Source organism: Hypanus sabinus, chromosome 8, assembly GCF_030144855.1.
Source record: "Hypanus sabinus isolate sHypSab1 chromosome 8, sHypSab1.hap1, whole genome shotgun sequence".
NCBI lineage: Eukaryota > Metazoa > Chordata > Chondrichthyes > Myliobatiformes > Dasyatidae > Hypanus > Hypanus sabinus.
Genome location: NC_082713.1, coordinates 143,208,422 through 143,226,350, shown reverse-complemented (window position 1 = coordinate 143,226,350; position 17,929 = coordinate 143,208,422). Strand labels below are relative to the sequence as shown.

The 17,929-nt window shown below is 38.7% G+C and overlaps 1 protein-coding gene across 1 annotated transcript in view; it reads right to left on the bottom strand.

The window, feature by feature from the left end:
* Positions 1-17,929, bottom strand: part of cacna1c (calcium channel, voltage-dependent, L type, alpha 1C subunit) — a 615,084-nt gene that overhangs the window by 363,640 nt on the left and 233,515 nt on the right. The window contains exon 6 of the mRNA XM_059978076.1: positions 11,813-11,965. Within this exon, the coding sequence (XP_059834059.1) occupies positions 11,813-11,965 (153 nt within the window). The remainder of the gene's footprint in view (positions 1-11,812; positions 11,966-17,929) is intronic.

Genomic DNA, 17,929 nt, shown 5'->3' with positions numbered 1-17,929 from the left:
GAGGAATGACATACGAGTCTCATTCAGCATGGTGGTTGCATGGATGACTGACAAAAGGTAATGCCTGGATGAATTTTCTAAATGAGAAATGACGGAGAAATGGTTTCTCTTCAGAATAAAAGAATAGCTTATGGCTGGTGCCCCGGGCCTGGTCATGGTCATGATAGAGGCAGATTGAGCAGCGCATTTTCAGACATCTATGTGCAGCACCCATTTTGGTTGCAACATTAGTTGGCCATTTTTAAAATATGCTACACTAACCCCAATGTACACACTAGAATCTTTGTCATTGTTATGTTAAGTTTTATTCTGCACCCATTTACTTTAAATTGCAACAAAATTCACTTTGACAGAAATCTTGGTTACTTAGAATTTCCTTGGGTTCATAATTCCACCAACCCAAAACTGGAAAGAGAAGAACCTTCTTTATTTGGTTACGCTTTTGATTAGAGTAACTTCTACACAAAATTGCTGGTTCATCGAAATAGAGGAAAAATCGAGGTTCAACTATGATTTTAAACATAACTGTGCACCAGTAGAGACTCTTCAAAAATTTAATATATTTTTTCAGTTTCAGGTTCAGTAATAAATATGATTCCTCTGATCCTCCACACTGCCAAGAGTCTTACCATTAATACTATATTCTGCCATCATACTTGACTTACCAAAATGAACCACTCTCAGCCCAGTTTTGCATCTTATCAATGTCCCACTATAACCTCTGACAGCCCTCCACACTATCCACAACACCCCCAACCTTTGTATCATCAGCAAATTTACTAACCCAGCTCTCAACTTCCCCATCCAGAGAGTAGAGGACCCAGAACAGATCCCTGAGGCACGCCACTAGTCATCATCCTCCATGCAGAATATGACCCGTCTACAACCACTCTTTGGCTTCTGTGGGCAAGCCTGTTCTGGATCCACAAAGCAATGTCCCCTTGGATCCCATGCTTCCTTAACATCTCAATAAGCCTTGCATGGGGTATCTTATCAAATGCCTTGCTGAAATCCATATACACAACATCTACTGCTCTACCTTCAATGTGTTTAGTCACATCCTCAAGAAATTCAATCAGGCTTGTATGGCATGACCTGCCTTTGACAAAGCCATGCTGACTACTCCTAATCATATTATGCCTCTCCAAATATTCATAAATCTTGCCTCTCAGGATCTTCTCCATCAACTTACCAATCACAGAAGTAAGACTCACTGGTCTATAATTTCCCGGGCTATCTCTGCTCCCTTTCTTGAATAAAGGAGCAACATCTGCAACCCTCCAATCCTCCGGAACCTCTCCCATCCCCATTGATGAAGCAAAGATCATCACCAGAGGCTCTACAATCTCTTCCCTCGCCTCCCACAATAGCCTTGATGCTTTTCCAAAAACTCCAGTACATCCTCTTTCTTATTATCTACATGCTCAAGCTTTTCAGTCTGCTGTAAGTCATCCCTACAATCGCCAAGATACTTTTCTCAGGTGAATACCGAAGCAAAGTATTCATTAAATACCTCTGTCATCTCCTCCGGTTCTATGCACACTTTTGCACTGTCACACTCGACTGGTCCTATTCACTCACATCTTATCCTCCTGCTCTTCACATACTTGTAGAATGCCTTACGATTTTCGTTAATCCAGTCTGCCAAGCCCATCTCATGGCCTCTTCTGGCTCTCCTAATTTCACTCTTAATCTCCTTCTTGCTAGCCTTATAATCTTCTAGATCTCTATCATTACCTAGTTTTTTTGAACCTTTTGTAAGCTTTATGCCACACACACTGACAAAAATTATTGATAAAAAATAAATCAAGAAAGAAAAAGGTATTAAGGAATCTGAAGTTAACAGGCAAATGTAGATAGCTCTGCTTATCAGATTACATTCAGAAAAGGAATATTGCTACTAAGTTATTATTACTATCTATCACAATGCCACACATTTGAGTTGTCTGCATTTAATGAAATTGCAGACATCCATTTACATTCATAACTAGGTTTTCAGTTTTGTGACCAGTTTAAGAACACCCAAAAGAATAGTAAACAAACCTAAAGAATTTATTGAAAGGAAATAAGTATCTGTTGAAGAGGTAAGCAAGAGAATGATCAAGGGTTGGACAGAATAGTGAGAGTGGTATTTGGCAATATTTGTCCTACATTGGTCAGTGTATAAAGTACATGATTTGGGACCTCATGTTACATCTGTAAAAGAACTTTGACAACCTGACCTAGGAGTATTGTGTACAACCTAGCAGTATGAAGTATTAAGTTGGAAAGGGTGCAGAATTTATTTATAAGCATGGACAGCTTATAAGGGGAGTCTGAATAGGCTGCGGCTGTTTTCTCTGGAGTTCAGGAGGCTGAGGGTGTGATCCTAGTGAGATATTTAGAATTATGAGGGGCATAGATAAGGTGAATGGTCAGAGAATTTTTCACCCCACATGAAGGTGAGTGTAAAACTAAAGGAGATCCAGTGGATGTAGTGTACCTCGATTTTCAGAAGGCATTTGATAAGGTCCCACATAGGAGATTGGTGGGTAAAATCAGAGCTCAGGGCATCGGGGGAAGACATTGACTTGGATAGGAAACTGATTGGCAGATAGAAAGCGAAGGGTAGCGGTGAATGGGTGTTTCTCGGAATGGCAGGTGGTGACTAGTGGGGTGCCACAGGGCTTGGTATTGGGGCCACAGCTGGTTACGATTTATGTCAACGATTTAGATGAAGGCATTGAGAATAACATCAGCAAGTTTGCTGATGATACTAAGCTGGGTGGCAGTGTGACATGTGATGAGGATGTTAGGAGAATTCAGGGTGACTTGGATAGGCTGAGTGAGTGGGCAGATACTTGGCAGATGACGTTTAATGTGAATAAGTGTGAGGTTATCCACTTTGGGAGTAAGAACAGGAAGGCAGATTATTATCTGAATGGTATAGAGTTGGGTAAGGAAGAAATACAAAGAGATCTAGGAGTCCTTGTTCATCAATCACTAAAGGTGAATGAGCAAGTGCAGCAGGCAGTGAAGACAGCTAACGGAATGTTGGCCTTTATTACAAAGGGAATTGAGTACAAGAGCAAGAAAATCCTCTTGCATTTGTACAGGGCCCTGGTGAGACCACACCTGGAGTATTGTGTACACTTTTGGTCTCCAGGGTTAAGGAAGGACATCCTGGCTGTAGAGGAAGTGCAGCGTAGATTCACAAGGTTAATTCCTGGGATGTCACGACTGTCTTACGCAGAGAGGTTAGAGAGACTGGGCTTGTACACACTGGAATTAAGGAGATTGAGAGGGGATCTGATTGCAACATATAAGATTATTAAGGGTTTGGACAAGATAGAGGCAGGAAATATGTTCCAGATGCTGGGAGAGTCCAGTACCAGAGGGCATGGTTTGAGAATAAGGGGTAGGTCATTTAGGACAAAGTTAAGGAAAAACTTCTCCCAGAGAGTTGTGGGGGTCTGGAATGCACTGCCTCAGAAGGCAGTGGAGGCCAATTCTCTGGATGCTTTCAAGAAGGAGCTAGATAGGTACCTTATGGATAGGGGAATCAAGGAATATGGGTACAAGGCAGGAACCAGGTATTGATAGTAGATGATCAGCCATGATCTCAAAATGGCGGTGCCGTCTTGAAGGGCTGAATGGTCTACTTCTGCACCTATTGCCTGTTGTCTATTGACATTGGTTTAACGTGAGAGGGGAAAAATGCAAAGGTGGGGGTCTGAGTGCTTGAGGCAGATGCAATTATAATGTTTAAAAAATATTTAGACATGTGCAGGGATACAAACCAGAGGGATATGGGTCCAATGCAGGCAAATGAGTCTGGTTAAAGACAACTTGGTTAGCAGCAACAGGTTAAACCAAAGGGACTGTTTCCATGCTATGACTATGACTTACCAGGTCTCTAATTTTTTTTTTAAGAATTTGGCTTAATAAGGCCACATTTTATATTTACCTCTTGAACACCATCTAACTGCATTTTGTAAGCTAAAGGGCATTAAGATATTTAACTTCATAAAATTTCAAACTTGTACATATTGGAATATGTACCGTATATTAATCATTACTTATACCACGTGTACAACAGCTTAATCAAACTTATAGAGAATTTTATGCCCTCTTACATGTTGGTACATTCATTGGTATTTTTAAATAAAATTTCAAAAATCAGAATCCTTAATCTGTCTGCTTCAATATACAAAAGGAGATTAAAAGGATTTTGTTATACAGACGTTTTACATCAGAATTTTAGTAAAGTAGGTCAAAATGCAGAAAACAAAAAAAAATTATAATTTTCTTTAAAAAATGTCACAAGTTTAAAGCAAGTATGATGAGCTCAGAAATTGCTTAACCACTATATATAGAAAAAAGTCCTTTATAATTTTAAACCAATCTCAAATAATTTACCTTAACAAATATTAATGTTAAATGTTAATTTTAATGTTGTCTCAGGTAGTTAGGATAAGGAAAAATGCCTGTACAATGACTAATCCAATCAGCTTCCAGAATAATTATGGAACAATTGTATGCAGTAAAAGATTTTTAAAATATATTTCAGACAGAGGAAACGAGTTAAGCCATCCATAAAATTTGATTCATTGATTTCCTTCCATTATAAATGACATTTGTTGATTGCATATCATGTATTTTGTAAACAATGACAAAATGTTGATTTTAGAAACAAGCTCACTGAATACACAGACAATGCTGAGGGTCATATAGTCAAGACAACATTTGGACATATTGCTTATTGTTACTTACCAATCTCCCTGAACAGTGTACTAAATAACTTTGGAAATACACACAATCCAATACATCACACAAGGTTCTTTGATTACTGGAGAACAAACAGTTTGAAGAGTATTTAAGAACATTTCATTCTTGGTCCAAACTACATTGTATTTGTTTTAATCCTGGTTCAAACCGGAAAGGCAATAGAGTAACTTTTAATCACATCACACTGATAATTACTGTATGTTTGACATCAACTGTTCATGAGAAGTTAAGCATTTACGTCAATCCTAATATCAAATCCAAAGTAAACCCATTCAGACAGGAAACCCAATTAAAATTATGTAAGCAGCCTGGAAATTCAGCATACTTGTCAATGACATTTTAACACCCTAACTTTTAGAACTTTATAGGGGGGTCTTATGAGCACTATGTATCAGTTTGATGCATAGTCAGGATAGAAGAAATCTCACTGCAGCATCTTTGAGCTCATTTTGAAAAGTCAGATATACTTACAGTTAGAAAAAGGAGAAAACAAATTGGACAATGGATTTTGAAAATGGCTACATGGTACATGTGTATTTAATATTTGAGTAATATTGTAAATATATATTGTTTGATTAAGCATTCTTGTTCATTTAAATAACTTATTATGGGTTATATGTAAAAATACATGAATTGCATACACCATGACACCACTCCATCGAACATACACACTTCTCTTAAAAGTAAAGACAAAGTTAGACCCACATTCCTGGCTCTCACTTTCTTTTCAATTAGTTTATATGTTTCAGAGTTACAAACAGTGGTGATGAGGAAGTTTTAAGCAAACCTGAAATGACTACCTACCTGTTGAAGCACAGCAAGACCTTAGAGTTTTAAAAAGGTGCAGTGAGAAACAAGTCGAGTAAAAATACCAGTGAAGCACAAATTCTTTGGAATAGAAGACATGGTTAAGTTTAAAAAAAAAGCAGAAGGTGGAGGAATTCAGGTTTGTAAACAATGAGTACGGGTGATAACAATCATAAATAAAAAAAAAGATCAGAAATGGCTAGCTACATCGGAAAGACACTACTGAAATATGCATACAGAGTTAATTGAGTGGTATTTTAAAACAAATGAAAGAGCCTATGAGAAACAAGTACCAGGTTACTGAGTGCACTGCATTTAAAAGCATACAGATTGCTTTGTAGTTTAACTGCTCTAACCAAACCAGCTGAAAAGAACTTTGCTGATATCATCCTACCCATAAGTTTATTTTATCACCTTGCATAGTATATTCACTTGTCTTAGAAACACATCTTTTACCTTCAATGTACTTCTTCAAAATCTGCATTTCTTCTTGAATCACAGCTAATTACCTTGAGCAATTTCATGCTTTTCTTGATGGCTAACCTCACTAAATCCATTGTGGGTGATTGTCCGTCGTGTCCAACAATGACAGGAGGCCTGTGCAGGAGCTTTTTTAAAGTGGAAAAGCCGTTGCACTTATCCATTGAGTGAACATAAGCCATTACAGGGTGTCATAATTTTGGAGTTTTATTCAACTGCAGCAGTGCAGCATAGAGCATTAAGAAGGGGGAAATATTGCAAAATGTATGATACCAAATGAGGTGATGAAATGAGTTCACACAGATAGCTTAGCCTCATTTTTACATTGCTGCATTAATATCCAAGTCCTCCTGAGTAAATTAGTTGCTGACCCATAGTTGGATGACAGCATAAAAGAGCTTTAATCAAAACACTTTCCTCCTATCCACATAACCTCTATCACAAATCAGGACCTAATTTATAACCTGATGACATAGTCTACCCCACAATTCAGCAGTCAATGATGGTATTCCTATGGAATCCAAAATGTACATATGATTATCAAAGGAACTGTGCAACTAGAGGTGGTAACGGACTTCTACCCCTGCTGCAGGTAAAGGCGTCAGCACACTGGAGGCACAGCAGAAGGAAAAGTTATGCTTTGCATCTCCACATGAGTACACATGCAAGCATATGGAAAAATATTATATGAAGTAGCTATTCTTTGATAGAATCACTCAAACTTTGTGCTAATGGTTTGTGGATAATTGTTAGAGCAGTGTCTATTATAAAGGGATTTGCCATTGGGTAACCCAGTTGAAGTTTTCCCAGTTTGCTTGTTCTGCAAACCTTCATTGTCCTATTATTCCTCATCTTTTTTCATCTCCAACTCGCGTGTAGGTTTTTTGTTCTGTTCACTTTGGTTCTCCTGCAACTCCAAACCTCGATTATGGAATATCATACAGAGTACCGGATACTTTGGTCACTCTGGGAAGCCTGAATGGTGTAACTAATGGGATATCTTCAGTTAAGACTGGCCAACAAGCAGCATGTTCAGCATGTAGCTGCAGCTGCGGAGGGTTGTAAATTTAGTTGGCTTCATCTTGGGTACTGGCCTACAAAGTACCCAGGATATCTTCAAGGAGCGGTGTCTCAGAAAGGCAGTGTCCATTATTAAGGACCCCCAGCACCCAAGGCATGCCCTTTTCTCACTGTTACCACCAGTTAGGAAGTACAGAAGCCTGAAGGCACACACTCAGTGATTCAGGAACAGCTTCTTCCCCTTGCTATCTGATCCCAAATGGCCATTAAACCCGTGAACACTACCTCACTTTTAAAATACATATTATTGCTGTTTTTGCATGATTTTTAATCTATTCAATATACATATACTGTAATATTATTTTTTCTTTTATATTATGTATTGCATTGAATTGATGCTTCTAAGTTAACAAATTTCACGAAACCTGTCGGTGATAATAAACCTGATTCTGATTCCGATGTAACTAGTCTGTTCAATTATAACTAGTTATCATATGAATTTTACAGAAGCATAGCCAGACATTACAGATTAAGAACACACATAAAATGCTGGAGGAACTCAGCAGGCCAGGAAGCATCTATGGAAAGGAGAACATTTGATGTTTTGTGCCAAGGCCCTTCATCAGGACTGGAGAAAAAAAAAGATAAGGATTCAGAGCAGGAAGGTGGGGGAGGGGGAACACAAGGTGATAGGTGAAACTGCTAAGTGGGGGGGAGAGGTAAGAAGTAAAGAGCTTGGAAATTGATTGGTGAAAGAGATACAGGGCTGCAAGGGGGAATCTGATAGGAGAGGACGGAAGGCCACAGAAGAAAGAATGGGGAGGAGCACCAGAGGGAGGTGATGGGCAGGTAAGGAGAAGGCGAGAGAGGGAAGTGGGAATTGGGAATGGTGAAGGGGGGGGGGGGGAGGCAATACCAGAAGTTTGAGAAACCAACGTTCATGCCATCAGGTTGGATGCTACCCAGACGGAATATATGGAGTCGCTACTCCAATCTTGGTGTGGCCTCAGCGTGACAGTAGAGGAGGCCATGGACTGACATGTTGGAATGGGAATGGGAAGCTGAATTAAAGTTACAGATTAGGAATCTGAAAGGTCTGGCATCAACTGAAATGACAAGTTTATCTTCCTACAGCAATGCTATTCAGATATACATCATCCTCTGCCTATAAATCCTGTGCCAGACTTCATGTCTCAATGAACTCCACCATTCCATTGCTTCCAACAAATGCAATTTTATAACAGTAATACCCCATTTAGTCCTAAAAATGCTGTATATTTATGCTGTTTGCTTGCTGCTTCAATTCCTGTGGCTGCAAATGGCCAAAGAGAAGACAAAATAAAGCTATCTGGTTTCACAATGAGCAAATGCTCAGGGAAACAGTTCTGATCAAATATACAAATTTAATACCTAATAAATGACATAATTATACTGTGCAAATATAAAAGAGCATAATATGTTCACACGTTAGTGGGCCACTTCACAACTTTAACAAATGGATTTCTAACTTTTCCATACTGCAAGCTTCTCACACAGCCTTTTACTGCCCACTGTTTTGCAGTAATAGGTTTATAAAATGATTCCCTATGTGTTATACTTCTTTACAGTTTCCAAGCATTAAAGGTTTGCCTGCTACACCTACTGTTGAACATCCACAAATTGTAAGGCCAATTATGATGCATGTAAGCCATCTGCCAATCAGTCACTGAAATTATCAATCAATAGCTAAGAGTAAATGCGATAAGTACATCAAGGTTAGTTTATTTGCAACTTAATATCCATTGTATTAGACACCCTTATCAGCATTGTAATAAACCAATTTTTAAAGCTCCGGGCTAGATCTTGTTAGTTGCGTAATACCCTGGTTCATATCTTTAATGTTATGCTGTATGTATTTAATTTAGTGGTTCTGTAAGAACAGTCTTCTCTGCTTTCAGCCTATTTAGGTTATTGTTGAAGATAAGGGATGATGAGGAATGTGTGCCATCCATTTAGGATGGTGGAACTAAGGGGAGGTTTTTCCGGGCGAGGGACACTAAGGTTGGCCTTGGGGTTTTGTTTCAGCGGGTGATGAAGAGCGAAGATGCTGGGGAGAGCCGGTTGTAGGATATGACCCGGTGGGAGACCCATTTGTTCGAGGTGGATTGCGATCGACGTTTGGAAGGTGGTGTGTGCCTTCACGCAGACCAAGGGCCCAACACAGAGTGATAGAGAAGTTCAAGATGGGCTCCAACTTGTGCACATTTGACTGTTTAATTAAAATGGGCCCTTTTCTTTTTGTTTTTCTTTACTAACCCTTTAGTTAAGATTCATTAATATAATTCCTTTAATCATATGCAGTGTACTGTCTGTCATTTCGTGGCACTAATTTGTAATACGACAGCAAATTACACAGCAGCCACACAAATCAGGGTTTGGGCGGGAGAACTGTCTCAATCTCATGGGTTTGGCGGGACCGGAGAGTGTTTTCCTTAGATTTACGCAGCCAAGGAAACCGGGGGCTTCAGTTGTCCATCCTGAAAAAATCATCATCTCTACCACTGCAATTATTGCAACCCTATCCTTATTTATTAGCTGGATTCAGATAATAAATTGTGCTCATCCAAAGTACTGGCACCCCATGTATGCATCTCAGTGGTAACAGGATCCTAATATCACCTTCTAAACATCTTTGAAAACTTGGGGGAAAAGCTGGGTAGAAAATGTAAACACATATAAAATTATAGTAAATAATTAGAAATAGTGGTTTTGAAAACAAAAATAAAAACAACTCAAATGTATACATAACATTAAACTACTGCAAACAAGCTTTTTTTCCCAATTTGATTCAATACCTGAAGTCCTACAATCACCAATGTAATTAAATACTACATGTAATTGATATCACACCAGCCAACCTGGTGCCAAATCTGAGAAGCAGTTCCCCAAACCAATGCTGCAATAAACTCTATAAGACTGTGATATGCCACAGGTTTCCAAGGGTCAAATCATCAGACATGCTTTCAGTGTCTTGTGATAATTCAGTAAAGGCATTGAACACTGGACTGTCAACACTGACTTGCCCAGACATCCAAACTCTCACCCTGGTGTCGATCTCAAAAATCTTTCTAAGTATGCACTGGTGAATGATTTGTAGATGATGTCAATGTTAGCGCATTTGAATGGCTAAAAGTTGAGAGTCATCTGTCTCGGGAAGGAATGGGACCTCTGGTACAATCTGGGTCTTGGGTGTTGAGTGCAAAGAAGAGAGTCAAGGGGATTGAGGAGTGCTATTTGAGGCCAGACTTATACTGTACACTCAGTGGTCACTTTATTAGGTACACCTGCTCGTTAATGCAAATATCTAAACAGCCAATCATGTTGCAGCAACTCAATGCATAAAAGCTTTCAGGTATGACTAAAGGCTGGGTTGTTGTTCAAAGCAAACACCAGAATGCAGAAGAAATGTGATCTAAGTGACTTTGACTGTTGAACGATTGCTGGTGCCAGGTGGGGTGGTTTGAGTATCTCAGAAACTGCTGATCTTCTGGGATGTTCATGCATAGCAGCCTTGTTGATGAGAGAGGTAAGGGAGACTGGTTCAAACTTACAGGAAGGTGACAGTAGCACAAATAACCATGGGTTACAACAGTGGTGGGCTGAATAGCATCTCTGAATGCACAACATGTCAAACAAAGTAGATGGGCTACTGCAGCAAATGCAACAAATATACACTCAATATATATAATGGTCTTTTTAGATTCCTTAAATCAGCAGGTCATGAATAGTAGTTTTAGTGTTTCACTGCTTTGTCATGCCTTTAGAGGGGTCCATCCTCATTTGAGATTTAACTCCTTCAGTAGATAGCTACTGAAATTAATTAATTTGAGCCGACTGAAATTAATTCCAAACCCTTGGTCCTAACATTTATTGAACAAGTAAAAAGACAACAATAGGAAAGCACTGATTTATAAAAATGTGCTTTTGGATGATGAGAGAAAACAACCTGATCGTCACACTCCATAACAGATGAAACTCTCTGCTAGGGCAGGCATGTTGGAAGGAGCAGATTACAGGGCAAAACTATAATGGGTTAGGATTTCTGCTTCAGATCTGCCTTAAATCTAATGCAGTTCCTTGAGCTGGAATGTATCCTCACTACACATCAGGCTTTGGTGGGAATCATTCACTGCCCAAAGAGAAGTTTGCAATGCAAAGATAGAAAAATACCAGCATCCAAAGGGGTGGGTGGGAACAGTAAAGTCGCACATGGTCTCACATAAAGGCTCAGAGACAAGTGTCATAAACCAGATAAATACCTTGTTGGTAAATGAAGAGAAAGAGGAAGGTGACAAGTGCTTTCAAAACACAACTCTCTCAATCCTCTAGGGCAGCACAATAGTAGTTTATAGAGCTACTGACTCAAGCTGCCGTCCCCAGATGGGATCTTGCTTTCTGGTGTTCTCTGCCATGTCACTGTGTGGGTTTCCCCATGGTGCACCAGTTTCTTCCCACATCCCAAAAAAGTCTCCAGGTTGTTCAGTTAATAATCACAGGTTGGTAGGTAGTAATGGAAGAACACTTGCTACGTTCCAAAGATGCTATAGAATTTTGGATAACAACTAGTATATCCACTCTCTCTAACGCCAATGATAAATGGAAATGATCATTACTTCCAAAGAAATACAAAATAGTAATTTGCTGCAGGATATACAAATAGTTTAAATAGTACACATTGTATAATAGTCAGATTTCTTACCTGTTCCATTCTTAAAGCAGGTTTTGTGCATTTTACCCATGAAGAGTTCTAATCCTATAATGGCATAGATGATAATTACAAACAGCACCAACAAAGCAATGTGTAACAATGGGACCATAGCCTTGATGATTGAGTTTAATACCACCTGGAGGCCTGAAAGAAAAAAAAAATTACAATATTAATGATGAAGTCCAGAAGGTTATTTTTCAGCAATTATCTTAGATATTGGATTAACTGAGTAAGTTATGTAAGAATGGAGCTGCATGAATTGCTTGAACCTGGAGCAACAATCAATCTGCGGGATGAGCTAAATGGGTTGTGCAGCATCTATGAGGGAAAGAAACTGCCAGTGCTGTGGGTCACAATCCTGCATCTGGGCTGAGCATTCTTCCTGAAGACCAATAATTTCTCTCAGTTCTATATTGGACTTATCCAAACTTAATATTCCAAACTCAAAATTCAAGAAGCTTAATATTTATAATTGTGCTGTTAAATGGATAAAGTAGCTGATTTAATAAAATATTTTACAGATTATACAAATTTTGATTAAATCTATTTGTAATAATGTGCTAATATACACATTAGAAAATACTACACACCTGAAATTAAAAAACAGGGCGACCTTAAGCATGAAGTAATTTTATCCCTTGTAAGGACTTCTCAAATAATGGTAGAGAACATTCTGCATAAGGAGCGTTTTTCACAGTGTGGCTTCAGGCTTCACTGGCAAATGTCACCATTTTAGCAACTGAAACACCTTCTCAGGATTCATGCTGCCTGATGCTGTTATAAACCCCCGCTAAAATTTCTGCAAAGTTCTAAACATTTACTAATCTCTCTGCATTTTGGGATAGGTTCTCTAATCTGGAAATAAGAAAGGTGATTCAGAATCCCTCCAAATTCAGGACCAGTAATTGTCAATCATTCAAATGCCCAAAACATTTATTCTTAACTTTTAAAAATAACTCTTAATATTTATTTTGGACTAATTGGATTAATGCAAGTACTCAGCTTCTCTAAAAACATAGTTGATTCTGAGAATTGATATCAATGCAATAAAATACTCTTTGAATGTGTAGAATTACTTCATAATTCATGAACACTAGAAAAATAAACCAGTGACACACAATGTATTTAATCACATCACCCCAAATACTTTGGTTTGTAGAACTGTAACTAATGTGCTTTGTGAGTAGAATGAAATAGGAAGAACATTAGGAAGAAGATTAATAAAATATTCTCTCAAAAATAAAAAATAAAAATAAATGAAAATAACAAGTAAAACAATGAAAATCTCCCACACAATCCTGTAACTAAATCAAGCAAAGCAGAAGAGTCCTTTGAAGATAGCCCACCAGCTATTGTAAAAAGGTAAAATGAAAAATGAAATAGGGCAATCATGGTAATAAAAAAAACAAAATCGATTAAAGGTAACAAAGAAGGACTTCAGTTAGAAAATCACGTAGCAGTATCAGTTTTAGTGGGTCTGTGAAAAAGCATGCAGCAAAACATAAAATAGTAGGGTTTGCAAATAGGCACAAAAACAATTTTGTCCTCCAGAGATAGATAAGTAATAGATATAGATTATATATCAAATATACCAAATGAGCAATATTAGAGTGAAAAAATGGTGGGTTTATAGATCCTCAGATTTTTTTTCTCCAGTCCTGCCAAAACGTTGACTGTACTTTTTTTTTCCATAGATGCTGCCTGGCCTGCTGAGTTTCCCCAGCATTTTATGTGTGTTGCTCGAATTTCCAGCATCCGCGGATTTTTTTGTTGTTTGGAGCTTATAGATCAGTATGTTGAGAAACCAGCAAGGAAACAATCTATTTTAAATCCTGTATGGTGCAGGGACAAACTTCTGATAGTTAAGGAGCCTTTAGGGATTTTAACAAGAGGTAGATTTTATAAGATGCAAGGAATAGAGTTGGATCAGAAGCCAGGTCTTAAATCTTAATAAAGCAAACTAAAAAGACACAAGGCATAAATTCACTCTGACAAACTTGAAAATCTATGTTAAAAAGAAAGGTAAAAAGAAAAAAATATTAAGTAACCAATAGTTAACACTTAAAGAATTATAAATAATTTATAAAAGAAACCCCCATAAGGCAATAAAAGGGATGGTGTGTCAACCATGGAGATATTAAAGATGGTATTGTTAAACTTATAACCCAGCAAATTGGTGAAGTGGTTGCAGGTTTTCCAGTCAACTGGATTTCACTTCTTTTTAAATTAAAAATGCCACATTTTTAATTTACATTTTTAAATATACAGTATCATTAATAATATGCAACTTGTGAGTTTGAATGGAGCACAGGAACTTGGTACCCAATGAGAGGACACAGAATGTTGGTCCTGGTGAGTTGCAAAGGAGCATGGGAACCAGAGCCCACTGCAAACATTACAAAGTGAGATAGATGCCTAACCATTGGGGATTCTGAGTGGTTTATTGGAGTTTTGCTGCATAGGTAATGGAAAAGCCTTATTACTTTGCTAAAAAATAGCCTGAGGATTGGTGAAACTTTCGGCAAAGAAGGGCTAAGGTATGGACATCAAAGAAAAGTAGAATAGCAGAGTAATCTAGTGATAAAATTAAAATGAGAATGTGATGAGTTCTTTGGGCGTCAAAAAGATAAAATATTAGCTAAGTAAACATGGACCTCTTAAAGACTGGGATGAGAAGGAGTTATATTGGGCTATAAGAGAAATGCAAAGAAATTAACCATGTACTTTGAGTCTGCCTTCAGAAATCCTCACTAAACTACTGAAAAGCACAACTCCAAACTAATTAAAGAACTTAGAAAAATATCTTAGACTAAGATCCAATGAATTTCCTTCTACCGACACTTGGTTGAACGTTCTCAATTTCTTCAACTCCACTCACTTCCTCCAGAGCAAAAGTGGAGGATAGGAACTCACATGGTACCACAAAATTCTCCCCATTTGTGGAAACAGGGCCTTGTTCCTCAGCTCTTCTTCTAGTACATCAATGACTGTACTGGGGCTGCTTACTGCATTCATAGAAAGCATGAAAATTACATTATTTCTGCTGCTGATTTCCAGCCAGTTCTCACATAAACAGGGCCTATCTCCAATTCCTCATGTCCTCACAGACCTTTCCGAGTCTCTTGTTTCCACCTTATGAAATAGGCTGGTAACAAACATCTGCTACAAGCCCAGAATCCCATTGTCTCTTTTAAATCATGGTAAGTTCTCAGGTTGTAAATAGAGACAATGTACCTATGTAGTGGCAGTACGATGATGATAAGTTGCAGATTTAAAATTGTTAGTGAAAGTATTACGGGCGAGAAAAGGGAACATTTAATTTCAGTCATTGAATTGTTGAGAGCTGGAATACACTGCCTGAAAGGAAGATAGAATATCAACATTCAAAAGAGAATGGGAAAATTAATGAAAGGATAAAGAAACCCTGCAGGATCTTTGTATCATAGAGCTGGAACAGCAATAATAACCAAAGGGCTATCTGTGCTATTATTTAATGATCCAACAATTACAGCACAATTTTCAAGAGCCTCACAAATTGCCTTTAATAATTTCCTCTGAATAGGAAGCCTTTCAGAGTAGCACTCTCTATTAACTGTTTTTGATTGACACCAGATCCAGCTTCTGAAGTTACAAACCTTGACAAGTGGAGGAACATTGCAAAATTGTTTGTCTGGAATTTATAAAACAAAAGATATGTTGCCAGCATAATGCTCTCTAGTCTCCAGATGCCTGCAGAATTAATTGAAAGCACATATAATGGAAGCATGGGGATTCATTGTACAGATTCCAATTAGTATTGACTTAAATGTCTGTATCAAATATTAATTTCATTGGTAATAATGCTCAGGCAAATGAATGACAAAAATAGGTTTAATTCCACATTCATGTGCTAATTGATCATAATCTGGGAATTATTTCTAACTATTCTGGCATTCATCCATGAATGATTAGCTTGAATTTATGTACTTTAGAAGCTGCTCAATACAACTGCTGATGCAGAAGAGCTGACCTTTTCAAAACGATTTGGTCTGTATATGCATCAGAAGTAACATACCAGTTCAACTTTGCCCTGTATGGACGTGTGTTCATAGAAGGAACAAACTAAGACACACTTTACAAATGATGCTGGTTGCAGCATTCTGAGGAATGTGAAGAAACACCTCCTTCAAAAGCTAAAAGGCCAAACAGCACAAAAGATAAAGGAGGGAATACCAGAAGACCATAAGGACTTAAGACATAGGAATAGAATTAGGCAACTCAGTCCATTGAGTCTGCTCCACCATTCTATCATGGCTGCTTTATTACTCCCTCTCAACCCCATTCTCCTGCCATCTTCCCATAACCTTTGATTAATCAAGAACCTATCAACCTCTGTTTTAAGTATACTCAATGATTTGGCTTCCACAGCTGTCTGTGGCAATGAATTCTACAGATTCACCACCCTCTGGCCAAAGAATTCTTTCCCATCTCTCTTCCCTCTATTGTGAGGCTGTGCTCTCTTGTCTGAGATTCACCCACTATAGGAAACATCCTCTCCACATCCACTCTGTCTAGTTTTTAAATCAGATTCCACCCTACCATTCTGCACCGGATGCAATAGATGATCTGAACAGACTCACAAGTGAAGTGTTGCCTCACCTGGAAGGACTGTTTGGGGCCCTGAATGGTGGTAAGAGAGGAGGTGTAGGGACAGGTGTAGCACTTACGCTTGCAGGGATAAGTGCCGGGTGGGAGATCCGTGGGGAGGGACGTGTGGACCAGGCAGTCATGGAGGGAATGATCCCTGTGGAAAGTGGAGAGGGGTAGAGAGGGAAAGATGTGTTTAGTGGTGGGATCCTGTTGAAGGTGGCAGAAGTTGCGGAGGATAATTGCTGGATCGTTGGTTATGTACATAGACTGTTCCACATAACAGCCTTTGTTCCAGGACATCTCAAATGTCCTCTTTCTTTAAGAATCATGGTTTCCCTTCTGCCGTCATCAATGATGCCCTCACCCGCATCTCCTCCATTTCCTGCACTTCGGCACTCACCCCATCCTCCCATCACCACAACGGCGTAATTCCCTCCCCCCATCCCAGTTTCACTCTGCCTCCCTCATGGTTCTGCCTTCTTCTGCTACCCATAGTGCTTTCCCATTACATTCCTTCTTCACCTTTCCTGCCTATCCCTTCTCTGCTTCCCCTCCCCCACCCCTTGATCTTTCCTCTTATTGGTTTTTCACCTGGCACCTACCACCCTCCCCCACCTTCTTTATAGGGCCCCTGCCCACTCCCTCTTCAGTCCTGACAAAGGGTCTCAGCCCAAAACATTGACTGTTCATTTCCATGGATGTTGCCCGACCTGCTGAGTTCCTCCAGCGTGTTGTGCATATTGAATAAATTTATATATACACTTCTGGTAATTTGGTACTTGTGTGCAGTTCTGGGTTCCTATTCAAATATCTGCCAGGATTCACTTACATTTGTCTCAGTAGATTGAACTAGCATTATTATAAACTTAAGTTATCAGATTCAAGATTTGTACTGAGCAGATAATGAATAAGCTGCAAATAATTGTAAAATATAATTGTGGGTGGTTACAACAACATTTCGCTAAAACAGATTTAATAAAATCCACTGTTTTTACTGGATTTCACTCAGCAGAGTATTTTGTTCTATAATGCCTTAGGAAAAATGTGCATCTAATCATATAAATCTCCAATCATCCAGTTAATGAACTCTGGAATTAATGTCTAGTATCACTCATGCTGTAGAAATTCTTATCTTTTTCCAAATAGGATGATGTGACTCAAGACCCTCTCCATGGGATTTTATGCTCTTGCATTTTTAACTTCATGGTGCCTTTATTGGAAAGCAAAATCTTCACGGACATCAGTACCGTAAATAAAGTTCATCATCATGTGCTGTGTCATAGACAAAGGCAATCATGGTCTCATGACCATAATTGTGAAGTAGTTTGCCAATGTCTTTTTTCTAGGGAGTGTCTTTACAAGATGGGTGACCCCAGCCATTATCAATACCCTTCAGAGACTGTCTGCCTGGCGTCAGTGGTCACATAACCAGGACTTACGCACCAGCTGCTCATACGACCATCCACCACCTGCATCTGC